General features: G+C 30.2%; 1 protein-coding gene across 2 annotated transcripts in view; it reads right to left on the reverse strand.

The window, feature by feature from the left end:
- The window catches only part of koi (Sad1 and UNC84 domain-containing protein klaroid), a 67,971-nt gene that overhangs the window by 37,703 nt on the left and 7,588 nt on the right, over window positions 1–22,680 (reverse strand). For both annotated transcript variants that reach the window (XM_075313661.1, XM_075313662.1), the window contains exon 2: window positions 1,193–1,420. In XM_075313661.1, coding sequence (XP_075169776.1) covers window positions 1,193–1,344 — 152 coding nt within the window. In that variant the 5' untranslated portion in view covers window positions 1,345–1,420. The remainder of the gene's footprint in view (window positions 1–1,192; window positions 1,421–22,680) is intronic.

Below are 22,680 nucleotides of genomic sequence, written 5' to 3' on the forward strand. Positions count from 1 at the left end.
TAAAATTTTTGAAAAATTTTCTATAGAAATAAAATTTTTCAAAAATTTTCTATAGAATTAAATTTTTTCAAAAACTTTCTATAGAAATAAAATTTTTCAAAAATTTTCTATAGAAATAAAATTTTTCAAAAATTTTCTATAGAAATAAAATTTTTCATAAACTTTCTATAGGAATAAAATTTTTCAAAAATTTTCTATAGAAATAAAATTTTTCAAAAATTTTCTATAGAAATAAAATTTTTCAAAAATTTTCTATAGAAATAAAATGTCGACAAAATTTTCTATAGAATTAAATTTTTTCAAAACTTTCTATAGAAATAAAACTTTTCAAAAATATTCTATAGAAATAAAATTTTTCAAAAATATTCCATAGAAATAAAATTTTTCAAAAATTTTCTATAGAAATAAAATTTTTGAAAAATTTTCTATAGAAATAAAATTTTTCAAAAATTTTCTATAGAAATAAAATTTTTCAAAAATTTTCTATAGAATTAAATTTTTTCAAAAACTTTCTATAGAAATAAAATTTTTCAAAAATTTTCTATAGAAATAAAATTTTTCAAAAATTTTCTATAGAAATAAAATTTCGACAAAATTTTCTATAGAATTAAATTTTTTCAAAAACTTTCTATAGAAATAAAACTTCAAAAATATTCTATAAAAATAAAATTTTTCAAAAATATTCCATAGAAATAAATTTTTTCAAAAATTTTCTATAGAAATAAAATGTTTCAAAAATGTTCTATAGAAACAAAATTTTAACAAGGTTTTCTATAGAAAATAAAATTTTGACAAGGTTTTCTATAGAAATAAAATTTTGACAAGGTTTTCTATACAAATAAAATTTTGACAAAATTTTCTATAGAAATAAAATTTTGAAAAAAAATTCTATAGAAATAAAATTGTTCAAAAATGTTCTATAGAAATAAAATTTTAACAAAATTTTCTATAGAAATAAAATTTTGCGAAATTTTTTTATAGAAATAAAATTTTGCGAAAATTTTCTATAGAAATAAAATTTTGCGAAAATTATCTATAGAAAAAAATTTTTTACCCCTAAATACTACCTAAATACCCCTAAATACCCCATTTTTTGTCAGGCTATTAAATTAAGCCAAAATAAAACACTTCCAACATTGTTATTTATTGTAATTCTTTCATCATCTCTGACCTTCAGTTGCGGTATACTCACCTAACATTTGGTGTATGTGATGTGTGTTTCTTCTTGTGATGAGTGTGTGGCTCATCGCCTACATGATCACAATTTTCATGATCACAGCTGGAACGAAGAAATGGTGTTTTCGACCTAGATCGATGTCTTGTCTCGATGGTATATTCACTCATCTCTCTTTCCAATCTTCCTTAGCGTAAACACCACAAAAAAATACGAAGCACACACTTTTGACACACTGTGTTAAATCTGAAAATGAGATGGAAAAACATGAAAATGGGTTAAAAATATTAAATAAACATAAAAAAGGCAAGAAATAGGGATATACAAAATTTTAGCAGAAGATAATAAACAAATAGTTCAGCTGTGCTAGTTGAATGAGAATGTAAACAATATGCGTGAAATTGTGGGTATAGAAGGTATAGAGCTATGTGGTAGCCATAGACCTTGCTAAGATAAAGACCATCGCGAACACTAATGGAGGTATTTGGACATAATAGAATGTGATAAGCGCACTTACATACTAGAAAAGAACGGTATGTTTACTTTATCATAAGGCAATATATGATTTGTTTATATATGACCGATGAGACTAGAAAACCAACCTATTCTTAAAATATTATAGCTGTATTAGCGTTTTGATGGAATGCCATAGAATTTGGAGAATTTTAAGATACCATAGCATAATCATAAATATCGCAATTCTTACATTTTGAAGTTTGTACACCCTCAAAAAAAATCGCCTCTCTAACATATGTTCCAAACATTTAGTGTTAGTTTGGGAACATTACATATTTGCACTTAAATATATTGTGTTTAAAAATTGTGCCCGAAACACATTTTGTTTATATCGAAACATATGAAAAACATATTTTTCTAACAGTGTAGATAATAGTTTCCGAACGAGAACGAATACTCATATACGGATTTATTTTCCACCACACATATAGCTCCCATATGTGTGTATGTATGGCCCATCCTCAGAATTTTATTTTGGAGACCAAGCGCAAATTTATAATTTTACTCTGCTTTTCTAAGACAGTTTTCTGCAATTGGAACCATTAAGTACTTAGAAGTAAATTTTCGTCCATAAATACACTGTGACCGAACTCCCATTTTTATACCCTCCACCATAGGATGGGGGGTATATTAACTTTGCCATTCCGTTTGTAACACATCGAAATATTGCTCTAAGACCTCATAAAGTATAAATATTCTGGGTCGTGGTGAAATTCTGAGTCGATCTAAGCATGTCCTTCCGTCCGTCTGTTGAAATCACGCTAACTTCCGAAGGAAACAACCTATCGACTTCAAACTTGGCACAAGTAGTTGTTATTGATGTAGGTCGAATTGTATTGCAAATGGGCCATATCGGTCCACTTTTGCGAAATTGCCCCCATATAAACGGACCCCCAGATTTGGCTTGGGGAGCCTATAAGAGTAGCATATTTCATCCGATCTGGCTGAAATTTGGTACATGGTGTAACTATATGGTCTCTAACAACCATGCAATTGGTCCATATCGGTCCATAATTATATATAGCCCCCATATAAACCGTCCCCAGATTTGACCTCCGGAACCTCTTGGAGGAGCAAAATCCATCCGATTCGGTTGAAATTTGGTACGTGGTGTTATATTTGGGCTCTAACAACCATGCAAAAATTGGTCCAAATCGGTCCATAATTATGTATAGCCCCCATATAAACCATTCCCCAGATTTGAACTCCGGAGCCTCTTGGAGAAGCAAAATTCATCCGATCCGGTTGAAATTTGCAACGTTGTGTTAGTATATGGCATGGTGTTAGTATATGACCATGCCAAAATTGGTCCATATCGGTCTATAGTATGTGTGTGAAGATAAATTCGAATTTGAAATTTGCAGCAAAAACTTAGCCGAGACACAAACCAACACTAAAAATATTTTTCAAATTCGAATTTAGGATTTCAAATTCGAATTTGGATTTTTAGTATTTGGCTTATTATTTAAAAACTAAGCCGCGTGCGATATAGAGAGTAGGCTCATTGGAAAGGGCTTGAGCTCAGCTTTCATAATCACAAAAGTCTTCATTAGAAAAGTATTTGTGAAAAGCGAAAATTTGAAAACAAAATTTTCATCAAATTTTTACAACGGGCCCACTGTGCCAAAACTAAGCCGCGTGCGATATAGAGACTAGGCTCATTGGAAAGGGCTTGAGCTCAGCTTTCATAATCACAAAAGTCTTCATTAGAAAAGTATTTGTGAAAAGCGAAAATTTGAAAACAAAATTTTCATCAAATTTTTGCAACGGGCCCACTGTGCCAAAACTAAGCCGCGTGCGATATAGAGACTAGGCTCATTGGAAAGGGCTTGAGCTCAGCTTTCATAATCACAAAAGTCTTCATTAGAAAAGTATTTGTGAAAAGCGAAAATTTGAAAACAAAATTTTCATCAAATTTTTACAACGGGCCCACTGTGCCAAAACTAAGCCGCGTGCGATATAGAGACTAGGCTCATTGGAAAGGGCTTGAGCTCAGCTTTCATAATCACAAAAGTCTTCATTAGAAAAGTATTTGTGAAAAGCGAAAATTTGAAAACAAAATTTTCATCAAATTTTTACAACGGGCCCACTGTGCCAAAACTAAGCCGCGTGCGATATAGAGACTAGACTCATTGGAAAGGGCTTGAGCTCAGCTTTCATAATCACAAAAGTCTTCATTAGAAAAGTATTTGTGAAAAGCGAAAATTTGAAAACAAAATTTTCATCAAATTTTTACAACGGGCCCACTGTGCCAAAACTAAGCCGCGTGCGATATAGAGACTAGGCTCATTGGAAAGGGCTTGAGCTCAGCTTTCATAATCACAAAAGTCTTCATTAGAAAAGTATTTGTGAAAAGCGAAAATTTGAAAACAAAATTTTCATCAAATTTTTACAACGGGCCCACTGTGCCAAAACTAAGCCGCGTGCGATATAGAGACTAGGCTCATTGGAAAGGGCTTGAGCTCAGCTTTCATAATCACAAAAGTCTTCATTAGAAAAGTATTTGTGAAAAGCGAAAATTTGAAAACAAAATTTTCATCAAATTTTTACAACGGGCCCACTGTGCCAAAACTAAGCCGCGTGCGATATAGAGACTAGGCTCATTGGAAAGGGCTTGAGCTCAGCTTTCATAATCACAAAAGTCTTCATTAGAAAAGTATTTGTGAAAAGCGAAAATTTGAAAACAAAATTTTCATCAAATTTTTACAACGGGCCCACTGTGCCAAAACTAAGCCGCGTGCGATATAGAGACTAGGCTCATTGGAAAGGGCTTGAGCTTAGCTTTCATAATCACAAAAGTCTTCATTAGAAAAGTATTTGTGAAAAGCGAAAATTTGAAAACAAAATTTTCATCAAATTTTTACAACGGGCCCACTGTGCCAAAACTAAGCCGCGTGCGATATAGAGATTAGGCTCATTGGAAAGGGCTTGAGCTCAGCTTTCAGACCCACAATAGTCTTCACCATATAGATGTAATTAAATTTTAAAGTTTTATTTAAAGGATAAACAATTTCTCAATATTGTCAATATTCTTTTTTGTATACACACAAAAATGCTTTTTTTTCTAATTCAATCACGAAATTAATTGATACATTTAATTATTTAATTGAAATTTCTTAAATCACGAAAATGGCATTAAAAAAATTAATTGATGTTAAGAGCAAATTTGAATTGATTTTTTAAATGACTAAATTAAAAATTTAATTGATCAATTAATTTTTTCATTAAAAAGTTAATTGTATCAATTAGTTTTTTACTTAAAAATTTTAAGATTATTAATTAATTTAATGTTTCCATCTTGATTAAAAAGTTAATTGCATCAATTAATTTATTAATTGGAAAATTTTTCAACTTCTATCAACTTTTTCAAAGGAAATGTGTTGAAGATATTTTTTCTGCGTAGGACTCACACTTTGGGAACAGCTGATATTTATCAATAAACTTTTATGTTCACTGCGTTTGCATGCGAAAAATAAAATTTTGATATATCGCAAAATTAATTGCTCCAATCAATTTTTGATTAAATTTTTTTCTATCACGAAAATGATAATATCAATCATCTATAACAACTAAAAATTAGTTGTTCCAATTCAATTATGCAATTGATTTTTGTTTTAACTAAATAAATAATGAAATCAATTAAATTGTGATTAAATAGGTTTTAAATTAAATTATTAATTAAAACTTTAATTTAAAATATATTGGTGGTATTTTTGCTGCGTAATGAAGATTTTGTTGATTCGCGGTTCCGAATCATTTTGTCCGCAAATGTAATTAATTCAATTAAATCCAATTGATTCCATTAATAGTGTAATTGATTACGTTAGCAAAACACTATTTTTTCACCGAAGCAATTTTATTTTTATTGAAATTGCTTACATAAAGAAGTAGATAGCATCAATCACAAATTACAAAAATACTTAATTAATTCGGAATTTACAATCAATTGTAGTGTTGATTCAATTAATTTTTAAATTATGCCAATAAACTGTTTATTGTATCATTACTCATTTATAATTAATTAAACTACAAATAAATAATAGTGTCGATTAGTTTTTAATTGGTTCAATTAATTTCGTGATAAAAAAGTAAACAAAATTTTTTGTGCAAAAACCTAAAAATTAATAAAAAAAACTCATAGTAGACCATACACAGAAAAAAATACTACCAACGTATTTCCAATTAAACTTTTAACTTATCAATCACGATAGTATTAATCGTAGAAGTAATTAGAAATAAAAAATATTCTTGGTTAAAAAAGCAATTGTTTTCTTCGGCACTTTCACTTAATTTTTAATTGCTTCAATTAAAAATTTGACTGATTTTGGTAGAAAACTAAATTTTTTATTAGAGACAATCAATTGTATAATTTTCTATTATTTATTTATTTATAATTATTTTACCAGCAAAAGAAATATTTTTTTGCAATTGTTTAAGAGTTAATTTTTTTATATTTATTATTATATAATAGGCTTAAATTATTTAATGAACTGCCAATTGAATTAAAAAATGAAAATAACATACATTTCTTAAAAAAGGGCTCATTTTGTATGTAAAAGAAAATGTTGAAACTGCTTCGTAATGCCAAAAATAATCTACTAAAATTTGAACATAAATTTACGACAAATTAAAAATTAAAAAAAAAAACTCCCAAATAAATTTGACAAACACGCTTTTCCTCTGTTGCTTAAGCTACTCTTGTAGTTCATTCAAAACATGGTTTTAAGCTGTAATCAAAACAATAATAAAAATTTTATTTCTATAGAAAATTTTGTCCAAATTATATTTATTTCTTATTGCTTTGATTTAGGTTGAATTATAGAAAATTTTGTCAACATTTATATATGTTAGAACGTTTTGTCAAAATTTCATTTCTATCGAAAAGTTTGTCAAAATTTTAATTCTATAGAAAATTTTGCCAATTTTTTTTTCTATAGAGAATTTTGTCAAAATTTTATTTTTATAGAAAATTCTGTCGAAATTTTATTTCTATAGACAATTCTGTCAAAATTGTATTTCTATAAAAAATTTTGTCAAAATTTTATTCCTATAGAAAATTTTGTCAAAATCTTATTTCTATAGAAAATTTAGTCAAAATTTCATTTCTATAGAAAATTTTGTCAAAATTTTATTTCTATAGAAAATTTTGTCAAAATTTTATTTCTGTAGAAATTTTTTCAAAATTTTATTTATATGGAAAATTTTGTCAAAATTTTATTTCTATGGACAATTTTGTCAAAATTTTATTTCTATAGAAATTTTTGTCAAAATGTTATTTCTATAGAAATTTTTTTCAAAATTTTATTTCTATAGACGATTTTGTCAAAATTTTATTTCTATACAAAATTTTGTCAAAATTGTATTTCTATAAAAAATTTTGTCAAAATTTTATTCCTATAGAAAATTTTGTCAAAATCTTATTTCTATAGAAAATTTTGTCAAAATTTCATTTCTATAGAAAATTTTGTCAAAATTTTATTTCTATAGAAAAGTTTGTCAAAATTTTATTTCTATAGAAAAGTTTGTCAAAATTTTATTTCTATAGAAATTTTTGTCATAATTTTATTTCTATACAAAATTTTGTCAAATTTTATTTCTATGGAAAATTTTATCAAAATTTTATTTTCATAGAAAATTTTGTCAAAATTTTATTTCTATAGAAAAGTTCGTCAAAATTTTATTTCTATAGAAAAGTTCGTCAAAATTTTATTTCTACAGAAAATTTTGTTAAAATTTTATTTCTGTAGAAAATTTTTTCAAAATTTTATCTTTATAGAAAATGTTTATTTCTATAGAAATAAAATTTGACAAATCTTTCTATAGAAATAAAATGTTGACAAAATTTTATTTCTATACTTTTTTCTATGGAAAATTTTGTCAACATTAGATTTTTTACAAAAGCCACCGTGGTGCAATGGTTAGCATGCCCGTCCTGAATACTAGGGATTACGGGTTCAATCCCACCTTCTACCAAACACTAAAAAGTTGACATTTCTGAGTATTGCAAAGCTTCTCTAAGTGGTTTCATCGAAATATGAAACTCCGTTCGGATTCGACTATGAAAATGAAGTTCCTTGTCATTCGGGAGCCACCGTGGTGCAATGGTTAGCATGCCTTGCATACACAAGGTCGTGGTCAATGAACCTAGTCTCTATATCGCACCCGGCTTAGTTTTGGCACAGTGGGCCCGTTGTAAAAATTTGTTGAAAACGCATTTTCAAATTTCCGCTTTTCACAAATACTTTTCTAATGAAGACTTTTGTGATTATGAAAGCTGAGCTCAAGCCCTTTCCAATAAACCTAGTCTATATACCGCACGCGGCTTAGTTTTGGCACAGTGGGCTCCGTTGTAAAACTTTGTTGAAAATAAATTTTTAAATTTCCGCTTTTCACAAATACTTTTCTAATGAAGACTTTTGTGATTATGAAAGCTGAGCTCAAGCCCTTTCCAATGAGCCTAGTCTCTATATCGCACGCGGCTTAGTTTTGGCACAGTGGGCCCGTTGTAAAAATTTGATGAAAATTTTGTTTTCAAATTTTCGCTTTTCACAAATACTTTTCTAATGAAGACTTTTGTGATTATGAAAGCTGAGCTCAAGCCCTTTCCAATGAGCCTAGTCTCTATATCGCACGCGGCTTAGTTTTGGCACAGTGGGCCCGTTGTAAAAATTTGATGAAAATTTTGTTTTCAAATTTTCGCTTTTCACAAATACTTTTCTAATGAAGACTTTTGTGATTATGAAAGCTGAGCTCAAGCCCTTTCCAATGAGCCTACTCTCTATATCGCACGCGGCTTAGTTTTTAAATAATAAGCCAAATACTAAAAATCCAAATTCGAATTTGAAATCCTAAATTCGAATTTGAAAAATATTTTTAGTGTTGGTTTGTGTCTCGGCTAAGTTTTTGCTGCAAATTTCAAATTCGAATTTATCTTCACACACATGTCTATAGTTACATATAGCCGATCCCCAATCACACAAAAATTGGTCCATATCGGTTCATAATCATAATAATCTACCAAAATTTTATTTCTATAGAAAATTTGTCAAAATTTTATTTCCATAGAAAATTTTGTTCCTATAGAAAATTTTGTCAAATTTTATTTCTATAGAAAATGTTGTCAAAATTTTAATTCTATAGAGAATGTTGTCAAAATTTTAATTCTATTGAAAATTTTTTCAAAATTTTATTTCTATAGAAAATTTTGTCAAAATTTTGTTTCTATAGAACATTTTGATAAAATTTTATTTCTATAGAAAATTTTGTCAAAATTTTATTTCTATACAAAATTTTGTCCAAATTTTACTTCTATTGAAAATGTCAAAATTTTATTATGTCAAAATTTTATTTCTATAGAAACTTTTGTCAAAATCTTATTTCTATAGAAAATTTTGTTAAACTTAATTATGTACGTATTTAATCGGCCTTTTTTAGTTTAATATATACCACGTATGGACTACCATACAATTTAGAAGACGGTGTTAGGAAGTTTTAAGATCCCAGCAAAAAAATTTGGAAGTTCTTCCAAAGGCACAACTTTAAAAGCACTTCCAGAAGATGCACTCCCAATGATGTTCTTTACTTTAACTACCCAGGAAGTTCTTTTAATTCTATTTTTTATAACTTGGTTTTTTCATACTTTTAATGGGTAATTTTAACTTTTTTTGTTTCAAATATGTTAAAAATAGAGTAAGAATTCATAAAATGATACAAATCATTTAAATTTTGTCGAAAAAAATCCTAAATCCAATCTGAAAAAATTGTGAATTTTTGAAAGTATTTGAGGTCAAACGTTTCCGACAAGCATTCGAATCCATTAAAAATTATAAAAAATTATAAAAATTATTTATTTGACAAAATATCACAGAATTTTTTAATTTACATCCAAAACATTGAATTCGGATCACACCTAAAGAAGTGATGCAAATTCAGTGCAACGGCTGTTGAAATGGAGGACTTCCGTCCTATGACAAACCCATGTTAAATTCATCGCTTCTGCGTCAATTTTGCACCACTTCTGGATCCGAAAAGAACATTTGCATTACTTTTTTGGCGACACATTTTTTGCTGGGATACCTTGCCATCGGCAAGGGTTACCGCAACTCAAGTAATTCGATTGTGGATGACAGTCTTCAGTAGAAGTTTCTACGCAATCCATGGTAGAGGGTACATAAGCTTCGGCCTGGCCGAACTTACGGCTTGTTGTTATATACTTGTTATTTCTCGATCATTTAGAAGACGATCTAGTGTCTATTGTGTTTCGAAATCATCATCTTATTGCAGCGTACAAACCGGTATGACAAAATTTTTTTTCTATAAAAAAATTAATTGATACAATTAATTTTTGTGATTGATTTGATTTGATTTTTTTTTTTTAATTCAATAAAAATTTTACAAACTGGTGAAGTGGGTCTAAAACATAGGGCTGCCATTAAACCATCCTAAACAGATTTTTAAAATCTGTCAAATTTCTTAACGACTACAAGCTTTATTAACGTCATTAGGGCTGTCATTCGTGATCGATTTTTATAATTCCCGGGATTTGGGATTTCAAAATATTGAATCCCGGGATTTTTTCGGGATCCCTAAATTTTCGGAATTGTTTAAATATTCTGAATAATAGCAATCTACAGCATCAAAAAATTGTAGTACATGAAGCAAATTTGGTTTAATTCAATTTTATTAACATAAACGTAACAACAGAATATAAGAGTAAATTAAAAAGCAAGTTCAAATATCTACTTAACAAAAAATATGAACACAAAAAAGAAATTCAAAAGTTATTTCTATTGCTTTCGTACTCAACAAAATATTTTAAGGATTTTCTTTTATACTTCATCGTTTTAAGTACCCTCTTAAAAATGTCAAGGCATCAGATATAAGCGATCATAACTTATTGCAGATGAAAAACATCTCTTACAGTCGACACTGGTCCAAGGGTCGCTTATACTGAATGAAGACACTAATTTAGCAATAAATAAATCCTAAAAAGCTGCAAATTTAGCAAATATAGATTATTTTTTCGGGATCCCGAAAAATCGCGGGATTCATAATAAAAATCCCGGAATTCGGGATAAATCCCGTCCCAAAAATCCCAGGGACGGCACTAAACCCGAATGACAGCCCTAATCGCCATGCTTGTCGTAAACATAGTTTCAGTTGCTTGTGCTCAATTTAATTATAATTATTTATATATTATAAATAAATTTTATTATTGTTTTGATTAAAACCATATGTTGACTAAACTATAAGAGTGGCTTAACCAATGGAGAAAAAATTGATTCGGGCAACTCCCTTTAAACTGCATAACGATTAGATGGACAATCGTTCGAGACTGTCACACTCCTCATCAGCATCCTCTACTTGCAGCTATCAATCAATTACCCGAATAAATTCCGTAAATTCACTAAACGCACCGTGTTTTATTTTTAACAATACCCGTAGAGATATTTCAACATTACAAGATACTTATTAATTTTTCTATCCCTAAATTTGTAGTACAGTTTACCAAACGCAGAGCAATCAACACTTGGTCATGATAAATTGTAGGCAATATTTCGAAATTTATTGATGCTAATAAGAAGAACAATTATTGTGAAGCAAATCACATTATGGCAAGTAAAAACATTACCACATGGCTAGACAGACAGTATTACAAAGCCTATAATGGGCAAGACCCATAAACACAAATACAAAACGAATCAACGCACTGGGAAGCATATTTCTTTAGAATCCATACACACAACACACAGACTGTTAATAAATATCAAACATTGCAAGTTCGAAGGTCTGTAACGGCAAAGAAACGCCAACCATATTAGTTTTTGAAATCTTGTTGGGGTGTGACGGAAGATACTTAGAAATCAGTTAGTAAATGAATATACAAATAAGGAATTTTGAAGATAAATAAGACAAGACGACCAAATGTAAGACTACAAACGGTGGACAAAAAAAGACAAAAATAATAAATGATTGTATTTATATTTTATTCATTTCAAGCACGGTTGCTAAAGATTGTAGAATTCTACCAAAAATGGTAGATTTTTTAATGTTAGTTAGATTGGTAGAATTCTTGATGTTTTGGTTGATTTTGCAAAATATGCCACCTTCAATTAGGATGTACTTCAATTTTTTATACAAATAAAATGTGGACAAAATTTTCTATAGAAATAAAATGTTGACAAAATTTTCTATAGAAATAAAATTTTGGAAAAATTTTCTATAGAAAAACATTTTGGTAAAATTTTTTATAGAAATAAAATTTTGGCAAAATTTTGTATAGAAATAACATTTTGGTAAAATTTTCTATAGAAATAAAATTTTGGCAAAATTTTGTATAGAAATAACATTTTGGTAAAATTTTCTAAAGAAATAAAATTTTGGCAAAATTTTGTATAGAAATAAAATTTTGGCAAATTATCGACGGAAATAAAATTTTGGCAAAATTTTGTATAGAAATAAAATTTTGTATAAAAATAAAATTTTGGGAAAATTATCTATACAAATATAATTTTGGCAAAATTTTTTATAGAAATAATATTTTGACAAAATTTTCTATGGAAATAAAATTTGGCAAAATTTTCTATAGAAATAAAATTTTGGTAAAATTTTCGTTGGAAATAAAATTTTGGCAAAATTTTCTATAGAAATAAAATTTTGGCAAAATTTTCTATAGAAATAAAATTTTGGTAAAATTTTCGTTGGAAATAAAATTTTGGCAAAATTTTCTATAGAAATAAAATATTGGCAAAATTTTCTATAGAAATAAAATTTTGGCAAAATTTTGTATAGAAATACAATTTTGGCAAAATTTTGTATAGAAATAATACTTTGGCAAAATTTTGTATAGAAATAAAATTTGGGAACATTTTCTTTAGAAATAAAATTTTCGATAGAAATAAAATTTTGGCAAAATTTTCTATAGAAATAAAATTTGGCAAAATTTTCTATAGAAATATTTTTTATACCCTGCTCCACACTGTGGAACAGGGTATTATAAGTTAGTGCATATGTTTGCAACACCCAGAAGGAAACGAGATAGACACATGGTGTCTTTGGCAAAAATGCTCAGAGTGGGCTCCTGAGTCGATATAGCGATGTCCGTCTGTCCGTGAACACATTTTTGTAATCAAAGTCTAGGTCGCAGTTTTAGTCCAATCGACTTGGCACAAGTATGTGCTTTGGCTCAGAATAGATCCCTATTGATTTTGGAAGAAATCGGTTCAGATTTCGATATAGCTCCCATATATATATTTCGCCCGATATGGACTTATATGGCCCCAGAAGCCAGAGTTTTACCCTAATTTGCTTAAAATTTTGCACAAGAAGAAAAATTAGCACTATAGTCAAGTGTGCCAAATTTTATTGAAATCGGTTCAGATTTAGATATAGCTCCCATATATATATCTTTCGCCCGATATGGACTAATACGGTCCCAGAAGCCAGAGTTTTAACCCAATTTGGTTGAAATTTTGCACAGAGAGTAGAATTAGCATTGTAGCTATGCGTGCAAAATTTGGTTGAAATCGGTTCAGATTTAGATATAGCTCCAATATATAGCTTTCGGCCGATTTACACTCATATGACCACAGAGGCCAATTTTTAACTCCGATTTAGTTGAAATTTTGCACAGGGAGTAGAATTAGCATTGTAGCTATGCGTGCCATATTTGGTTGAAATCGGTTCAGATTTAGATATACTATCTCCCATATATACGTTTTTCTGATTTCGACAAAAATGGTCAAAATACCAACATTTTCCTTGTAAAATCGCCACTGCTTAGTCGAAAAGTTGTAAAAATGACTCTAATTTTCCTAAACTTCTAATACATATATATCGAGCGATAAATCATAAATAAACTTTTTCGAAGTTTCCTTAAAATTGCTTCAGATTTAAACGTTTCCCATATTTTTTACTAACATTGTGTTCCACCCTAGTGCATTGGCCGACTTAAATTTTGAGTCTATAGATTTTGTAGAAGTCTATCAAATTCTTCCAGATCGAGTGGTATTTAAATGTATGTAGTTGGGACAAACCTTTATATATAGCCCCCAACACATTTGACGGATGTGATATGGTATCGAAAATTTAGATCTACAAAATGGTGCAGGGTATAATATAGTCGGCTCCGCCCGACTTTAGACTTTCCTTACTTGTTTTTCATTCGTTTTGTTTTGTTATTGTTGGTTTTGTTCTTTAATCATTGTTGTCGTTTTCTTGATTTCATCCTAAAACCATGCATTGACTAAACTACAAGTGTAGCTTAACCAACAGAGGAAAAGAATGTTTGTCAAATTTATTTGGGCAAAGCCCTATAGACTGCAAGATGGTTGGATGGACGCACGTTTCGGAATTACCACATTCCTCCGCAGCATCCTCTACTTGCAGTAAAACTATCAACCAATTATCAGAATAAATTCAGGCAGTTCATTAAACCCAATAATGAACCACACTTGAACCTTCCGAAAATAAAATTTTGGCAAAATTTTCTATAGAAATAAAATTTTTGCAAAATTTTCTATACAAATAAAATTTTGACAAAATTTTCTATACAAATAAAATTTTGACAACATTTTCTATAGAAATAAAATTTTGACAAAATTTTCTATAGAAATAAAATTTTGGGAAAATTTTCTATAGAAATAAAATTTCGATAGAAATAAAATTTTGGCAAAAGTTTCTATACAAATAAAATTTTGGCAAAAGTTTCTATAGAAATAAAATTTTGGCAAAATTTTCTATAGAAATAAAATTTTGACAAAATTTTCTAAAGAAATAAAATTTTGACAAAATTTTCTATAGAAATAAAATTTTGCCAAAATTTTCTATAGAAATAAAATTCTGGCAAAATTTTTTTATAAAAATAAATGTTTGGGAAAATTTTCTATAGAAATAATTTTAGGACATTTTGGATGTGTTAAAACTCGTTCTTGCAATACCAGAAAGCTTTGCCAATATAGTCTAATAAATTGAAATGAGTAGATCGTCCAATAAAGGGAACTGATGAGGATGTGAAAACCCGAAACAGCTGTCTTCCCAACCATTTTGGAAAACATTTGATTTATTTCAGGCTCACTTAGACTATCCAGTCCATTGTGATACCACATTAACTAAAAGTACCCATTACATATAGGCACTTCAAGTAGCACTGTAAATTATAAACGTTTGCCCCTTTTACTTCAACCCATAAAATCTCTCTACATGAATAAAGATTATCTACCGTAAATATTAATTATACAAAAATATAAGCTTTAGCCCGGCAGGAACTGTGTCACATTTTTATTTGTCACAATGTAAATTATTCTTAATTTTAATCCATAATTATTTGTGCTATTACATTCAAAACAAAATATTTGAGCAATTTGTTTATTCCCTTTGAATACAATTTTTTTTGTTGCGATTATCCATGATTCACAAATCAAATACGTTATTCATTCCTCCATTCATTATTATTCCATTCTTATCACTTTTTATATGAATATGGAATGCCGGCACAAATTGCAAAAATCCAACATGTGCACTAAGATATGTATACGAAATTTGCCGGTTGTATTAACAAAAGAATAACAAAAGTGCGAAAGCCCGCCATTTTATTGGAGGAACTTTAACATGAGACATAGATGACACTAAAATGTAAATGAGGTTTCCCTTACAAAGGCTTGTAAAAAATATAAAACCCCCAAGTAAAATAAAAATAAATTAAAACAAATTACAGATTTAACTGATGCAGCGAAAAGAATGTGCTACTAATATTTCTTGAACACACAAGTGGTGAGATCTGTTATTGGAAGCTCAAGATAGGATTAATATATAAAATTTATATCAATTAAATTTTTTATGTTTACACACACCAGCATAATCCATAACATTTTAAATGTGAAAATGTGAGGAGTGCGTGGAGCTCATCGACATACTTGACATAGTGGTGTACTTAAGAAGATTTTACATATTTCGAAAGAAATAACAATGAACAGACATTGTGCCGCTACCACACAAAATATGTTTTGAAGCCATTACTTTGAAAAGCATAAAGATAAGATAATGCCACAGAAGGAAAAAGAATGTGAAATAAAGAAAAAGAAAGATGATAATTTTTTTAATTTAAAAACAAAAACTAACCAATTTTATTGAAATACATTAAGTTAAAGTAAAACATTTATCGGAGAATAGATACATATGACTGCGGTCCAATAAGTACTTCGAAAAAAAAAAACAAAACTCGATGCCTTTGTCAAAATTTTATTTCTATAGAAAATTTTGTCAGAATTTTATTTCTATAGAAAATTTTGTCAAATTTTATTTCTATAGAAATTTTGTCAAAAATTTATTTCTATAGAAAATTTTGTCAAAATTTTATTTCTACACAAAATTTTGCCAAAATTTTATTTCTATAGAAAATATTTGTCAAAATTTTATTTCTATAGAATATTTTGAAAAATTTTATTTCTATAGAAAATTTTTGAAAAATTTATTTCTATAGAAATTTTTTGAAAAATGTTTTTCTATAGAAAAGTTTTGAAAAATTTTATTTCTATAAAAAATTTTGAAAAATTTTATTTCTATAAAAAAATTTTTGAAAAATGTTATTTCTATAGAAAATTTTGTCAAAATTTTATTCCAAATTTTATTTCTACAAAAAATTTTGTCAAAATTTTATTTCTATAGAAAATTTTGTCAAAATTTCATTTCTTTAGGAAATTTTGTCAAAATTTTATTTCTATAGAAAATTTTATCAAAATTTTATTTCTATAGAAAATTTTGTCAAAATTTCATTTCTTTAGAAAAATTTGTCAGAATTTTATTTCTATAGAAAATTTTGTCAAAATTTTATTTCTATTGAAAATTTTGTCGAAATTTTATTTCTATAGAAAATTTTGGTAAAAATTTTATTTCTATAGAAATTTTGTCAAATTTTTTTTTCTATAAAAATTTTGTCAAAATTTTATTTCTATAGAAAATTTTATCAAAATTTTATTTCTATAGAAAATTTTGTCAACATTTTTATTTCTATAGAAAATTTTGTCAAAATTTTATTTCTATAGCAAATTTTGTCATAATTTTATTTCTATAGAAAATTTTGTCAAAATTTTATTTCTATAGAAAATTTTGTCAAAATTGTATTTCTATAGAAATTTTGTCAAAATTTTATTTCTCCATTCGTTTTGTTTTGTTATTGTTGGTTTTGTTCTTTAAGCATTGTTGTTGTTTTTTTTTTTTATTGCAGCTTAAAACCATACATTGACTAAACTACAAGTGTAGCATCCAACCATCTTGCAGTCTATAGGGCTTTGCCCAAATAAATTTGACAAACATTCTTTTCCTCTGTTGGTTAAGCTACACTTGTAGTTTAGTCAATGTATGGTTTTAAGCTGCAATAAAAAACAACAACAATGCTTAAAGAATAAAACCAACAATAACAAAACAAAACGAATTGAAAAAGAAGAGGAAGCACGCCCAAAATAAACCCAGCCAACTGAACTCAAATCGATGATTTGACAGTGGCATAGGAAAAGAGATATGTTTGTTTCGAATTTATTTCGGCATAAGCCGGCTATGATACAAAACCTTTTTTCGGAAGGTTCAAGTCTGGTTCGTTGTTGGGTTTAATGAACTGCCTGAATTTATTCTGATAATTGGTTGATAGTTTTGCTGCAAGTAAAGTTTGCTGATGAGGAGGAATGTGGTAATTCCGAAACGTGCGTCCATCCAACCATCTTGCAGTCTATAGGGCTTTGCCCAAATAAATTTGACAAACATTCTTTTCCTCTGTTGGTTAAGCTACACTTGTAGTTTAGTCAATGTATGGTTTTAAGCCGCAATAAAAAAACAACAAAATTTTATTTCTATAGAAAATTTTGTCAAAATTTTAATTCTACAAAAAATTTTGTCAAAATTTTATTTCTATACAAAATTTTGTCAAAATTTTATTTCTATAGAAAATTTTGTCAAATAAAAATGCAACGATTTCGGATTTAGAAAGTGAGATTATTGTCATATGTACAATAAAGTTGCTTCGACTTTCACTACCAAATAGAAAAATTTTCCAAAGCAATTTCCATAGTTGACTTTTGACTTTTTAAAAGTTTTTCAACTTTTCTACAGCTTAGAGAGAATTGGGTTGAAATCACAATATTTTTGAGTTTTTGAGTTTTCGATTTTTTGAGAATTTGGAAATTTCGAAATTTGGAATTTGGAATTTGACGTAAAGCCAGCCTTTTTGTCAATTTTGAAAATCAATCATATGACCTATCGTGAGATTGAGACAGTCTAGACATTAGTGGGACCAGCATACATTCAATATTGCATGAACATTAAACCTACATTTTTTTTTTTGCACAATTTGTCAATCGCTCAAAAAAAACGGCTCGGATTGACTGATCGAAAGAAATGCTCAAAAAATACAAAATACGTTGCTTCGAAACACATCTATGACATCGCGACAGTCGAAGAATCGTGGATTTATACGTATGAGTCCGAAAGAAAACACCCGTCGACTATATGGGTGTTTCAAGATGAGCCAAATCCAACGAAAGATGCTCCCACACGAAGCACTTCCTAGCAAATAATCGCCTGGTTTACCGAAAAAACTAGACATGTCCCAATCGTACCACTAGAACAACGCAGAACAGTCAATTCTGAGTGGTACACAACCAGTTTTCTTCTAAGAAATCAAGAAAACCAAACCCGAAGACGGATCACTCATCACCACGACAATGTGAGCCCTCACACAACGGCTCAAACAACTAAATTTTTGAGCACATCGATCCGCCGTATACGCCTGACTTGGCACCGAATGACTTCTTTAAATTCTTGTACGTTAAAACTACGTTTTTCTTCATCTGAAGAAAGGTTAAATTACACACCATGCGCCAATCCGTGCGTTAATGGAAGGGTTGATGTTTTTCTGTTTGCGGCTGACTATTTTAGCTTTTGATTTCAAAGAGAAATTTCAACTCTTCAATCATCGGACGCATTGTACGCATGGTATGTAATTCTGTAAATCTGTAATTTGGAGATACCTCAATCAGAGTGGCAAAGTGCTTCCATAACTGGCATACAACATTTTATGGATCTTAATGGGGAATATTTTGAAAAAAAAAAAAACAATAAAGCGATTTTCGATTATTACTATTTGCTTTTGTTCTCTAATCCTGAAATATAAAAGGCAACCCTCGTATGCGAAATTGAGTGTAAAAGCCGGTATGCACCCCTCCAGCGTAAATTTCCGCTACCCATAAGAAATGCATTGCCACAACAATTCCGGGAGGCGTTATTATCGACTGATTAAATTTTAGTTCCCATAAGAAATACATTTCAAAACTGTGTTATTAGCACTCAAACGAAATTTTCGCTAGATGTGCATATCGGGTTTAATGGAAGAGCCCTTCAAACAAGCACACACATTGTGAATTTACTTGAGACGTCTATGGTTTATGCACCAAATATCTATGAAAACATATTGTATCTCAAAAATTGCACCAATACACTTCTTCTTGTTGTAAACAATTCATAGTTATGCAATTTTTTGTGTCAGCAATGAAACACGAAAATTTAGCATAACCCAAATAATTAAAATAGAAATAATGTTCGTGCTTGTACATCTATTCTTTTGAGAGCAAAGAAAATATACAACGAATCGAATGTTGCTTAGCAGGGAAACAAAATAAATATTGAGGTATCCACAGGAAAATCGGGAGCAACAGAATGGGAACAAATGGGGCTCAATATCATTTATATGGGAGACTAAAAAATTGCAATCCCCAGGAGCTTTTTTTTTTTTTGCAAAAAAAAATGACAAATTAAAAACCAAAGAGTTTAATCGCAAAAAAAAAAGAAAACACTCAAGGAAAACCATTATCAACAGACCGACCACACACTAATAATAAACGCTCTCGCTCTTTGGTTTTTAAGATTTTAAAATACTTAAGTGAAACAGCAAACATGTATGTTTATAAAGGTGGGTAGTAGAAAATATGTAAAATAAAATTTAAACTCTAGATTTGAAGCCTCTTTTCATTTTTATTAATTTTGTTAATGTGATGAAATTTTTTATACTATATATTTTAACCGACCTCTAAAAAGAAACATTTGAGATGGTGTGCAAAAAATCTCAAAATCATCAATCCGCTTTGATATTTTATTTTTATGAATATAAATATATTTATGTATATGTATTGTGCAAGCAATACACTTATAAACAAATTTTCTTTAGAGATTAGTCAGCCAAATGAGAATGAGGAAAATCGATTTTTGTAAATTTTCGAATTCTCATGAAATGAATTGTTTAGTGGGGGGTTTTCGCATTATTTCCAACATGGGCATGTTTGTATAGAAAATGACAACTGTACTCGCAATTTCAATACAAATATCAAACATAATTAAAAAAAACTCATTGAAGGTTGACAAAAGTGAAATGACCTTTAATATGTGTATTTATATCTATACGTATGTAACATGTTAAGTTTTAAGATTTCTATGTCGCATTTGTAATTTCATTTATAACGAGACAATTTTGAATTTACAAATTATTTTTATAGATTTAAAACAAAAATACTGTATTTATTTTTCTATACGAAAGGTCGTTTGAAATGTCTCCGTAATAACATACAGATAGCAATACTCGAATTAAATCTATATTATTTTTGGTTAGTCCTAACACCAATGTGGTACCACAATGGACTGAATAGTCTAAGTGAGCCTGATACATCGGGCCGCCACCTAACCTAACCTAACCTAGTCCTAACATTAAAAAAGAAGAACATGAATTGGACAACAGCCGGAATGTTACGTAAATATTTTGAGCGGGCAACTTTTGTCATTGTGAAAATGTCGATAAAAGATATGCCGCGTTTTGAAGGGGAAAATAGGATAAAGCGAAATGTTTAATTGATGGTGAATCCATGAAGGATTGGTAAGCTAAGTGTAGAATTGATGAAATGACCGATCTAAAAAGATTACAGACGAAAACATTTCGTGTATATTCAAGGGAATAATAATTGCCTTCTAGGCTTTCGGCAATAGAACTCCTAACAAAAATTGGAATTTGTTCCACATCGAAGGTTGTTCAAACCGAGTTTCAAGTTACAATAAAGTTTCATTTTAAATCCGTTATTAGGCCTTTACATTTTAATTAAAATTGTGGACAATTAAATATCGCAAAAAGAGTAGAACATCAACAACAGGATTTGAATCTGTTCCATTTACCTAAGCTCAATGACAAGGGAGTCATTGAGCTTTACGGCGTTCCACATTGCAGTGAAACCACTTAGAGAAGCTTTGAAATCCTCAGAAATGTCACCAGCATTACTGAGGTGGAATAATCCACCGCTGTAAAACTTTTTGGTGTTCGGTCGAAGCAGGAATCGAACCCAAGACTTTGTGTATGCAAGGCGGGCATGCTAACCATTGCACCACGGTGGCTCTACATACTAGAATTCAACCCGATCTGATGAAATTTGCTCCTACCAGAGGATCCGAAAGTCAAATCTGGGACCGATTCGGACCAGTTTTTTCATGGTTATTAGAGGGCATCTACTTATTTCACATACTAATTCGGAAGGAAAATCAGGTGGTCGGTTTCTATGACGGCTATCTCTAAAAGTAGTCCGATATGGCTTATTGGCAATAACATTTGTTTATTTTGTTTCTTTCGGAAGATACCGTGATATGGACGGACATCACTAGATTCACTCAGAACTTCATCAGGGCGCAGAATATAGGTACCTGGGAGCTCTTTTGGATTCCAAACTAAACTGGATGGAGAATACTGCGGATGGCATAAAGAGGGCCTATGCGGTATTATACTCGTGCCAGAAATTGGTCGGGCAGAGATGGGGAATGGTACCTTCTCTTTTTGTCTGGCTTTATATCGCGGTTGTGAGACCTGTGGCCACATATGGTTGGCATGTTTGGTGGACAATCGTGAACCACCAAAATCATATGTTGAGAATAAATAGGACTGCGCTTATTTACATGACAGGCGATATGAGGACCACGGCCACTGCCGCTTTGGAGGTACTGATGGGAGTTATCCCACTCGATTTACACGTAAGGAAGACGACGGAACTGACACTTCTGAGACTTAAGAGCTTGAACACGCTGGAGAGGACATCCTGCAGGCATACTGAGATTCTGGCCGGGCAGTATAGAGAGACGGACCATATGGCCACGGTGCATGTTCATCATAACAAACCGACATACATTATTAGAGGAGGAGTATAGAGGAGTGGAAAGACAGGAGGATACCCTTCGGAACCCTGAACATGTATATGGACGGGTCAAAGATGGAGGAAGGAACGGGCAGCGGAATCTATTGCAGTGAACTAGAACTAGTGAACTAGTCTTACACGCTTTATAGTGATTGCAGTATTTTTCAGGCTGGGATTTCTGCGATCACAAAGGCTGATGAGTCGCTGTTGATGAGGCCGTTATTCAGAAGCGATATCAGCTTCTTCATCGACAGTCAAGCAGCTACAAAGGCATTGTGCAGTGCTGACATAAGGTCTAAGGTAGTCAGCCGCTGTTGTAGAGAACTCAAGGTTCTCACTGAACAGCATAATATAACTCTGTTCTGGGTACCTGGGTACTATGGGATAATAGGAAATGAGGAAGCTGATGTACTGGCTAAGGAGGACGCTCGTGGAACGAATAATGTCCTAGCGGACGTTTTTCCTCCACTGCCTTCTTATCATTACAGGATAGAGGTAAAATATGACGAACTATGGCGAAGACGATGGGTTACTTCGGTTGGTTGCGAGCAAACCAAGTTGATATGGGACGAAAAGAAACGTAGGAACTGCGAAATTTGGATGTCGATGAACAGAGAAGAATTGCGGCCACTGATTAGTATAATAACAGGACATAACACACTTGAGAAACACATGGTAAGAATAGGACTTAAATACGATATCTGTAGATGGTGCCTGGATCCGGAAGTTATGGAGGACTCGTACCACTTCCTGTGCCAGTGTCCAGCTTTATCCTTTAGAAGA

The sequence above is a fragment of the Haematobia irritans genome, chromosome 5 (assembly GCF_050003625.1).
Source record: "Haematobia irritans isolate KBUSLIRL chromosome 5, ASM5000362v1, whole genome shotgun sequence".
Lineage (NCBI taxonomy): Eukaryota > Metazoa > Arthropoda > Insecta > Diptera > Muscidae > Haematobia > Haematobia irritans.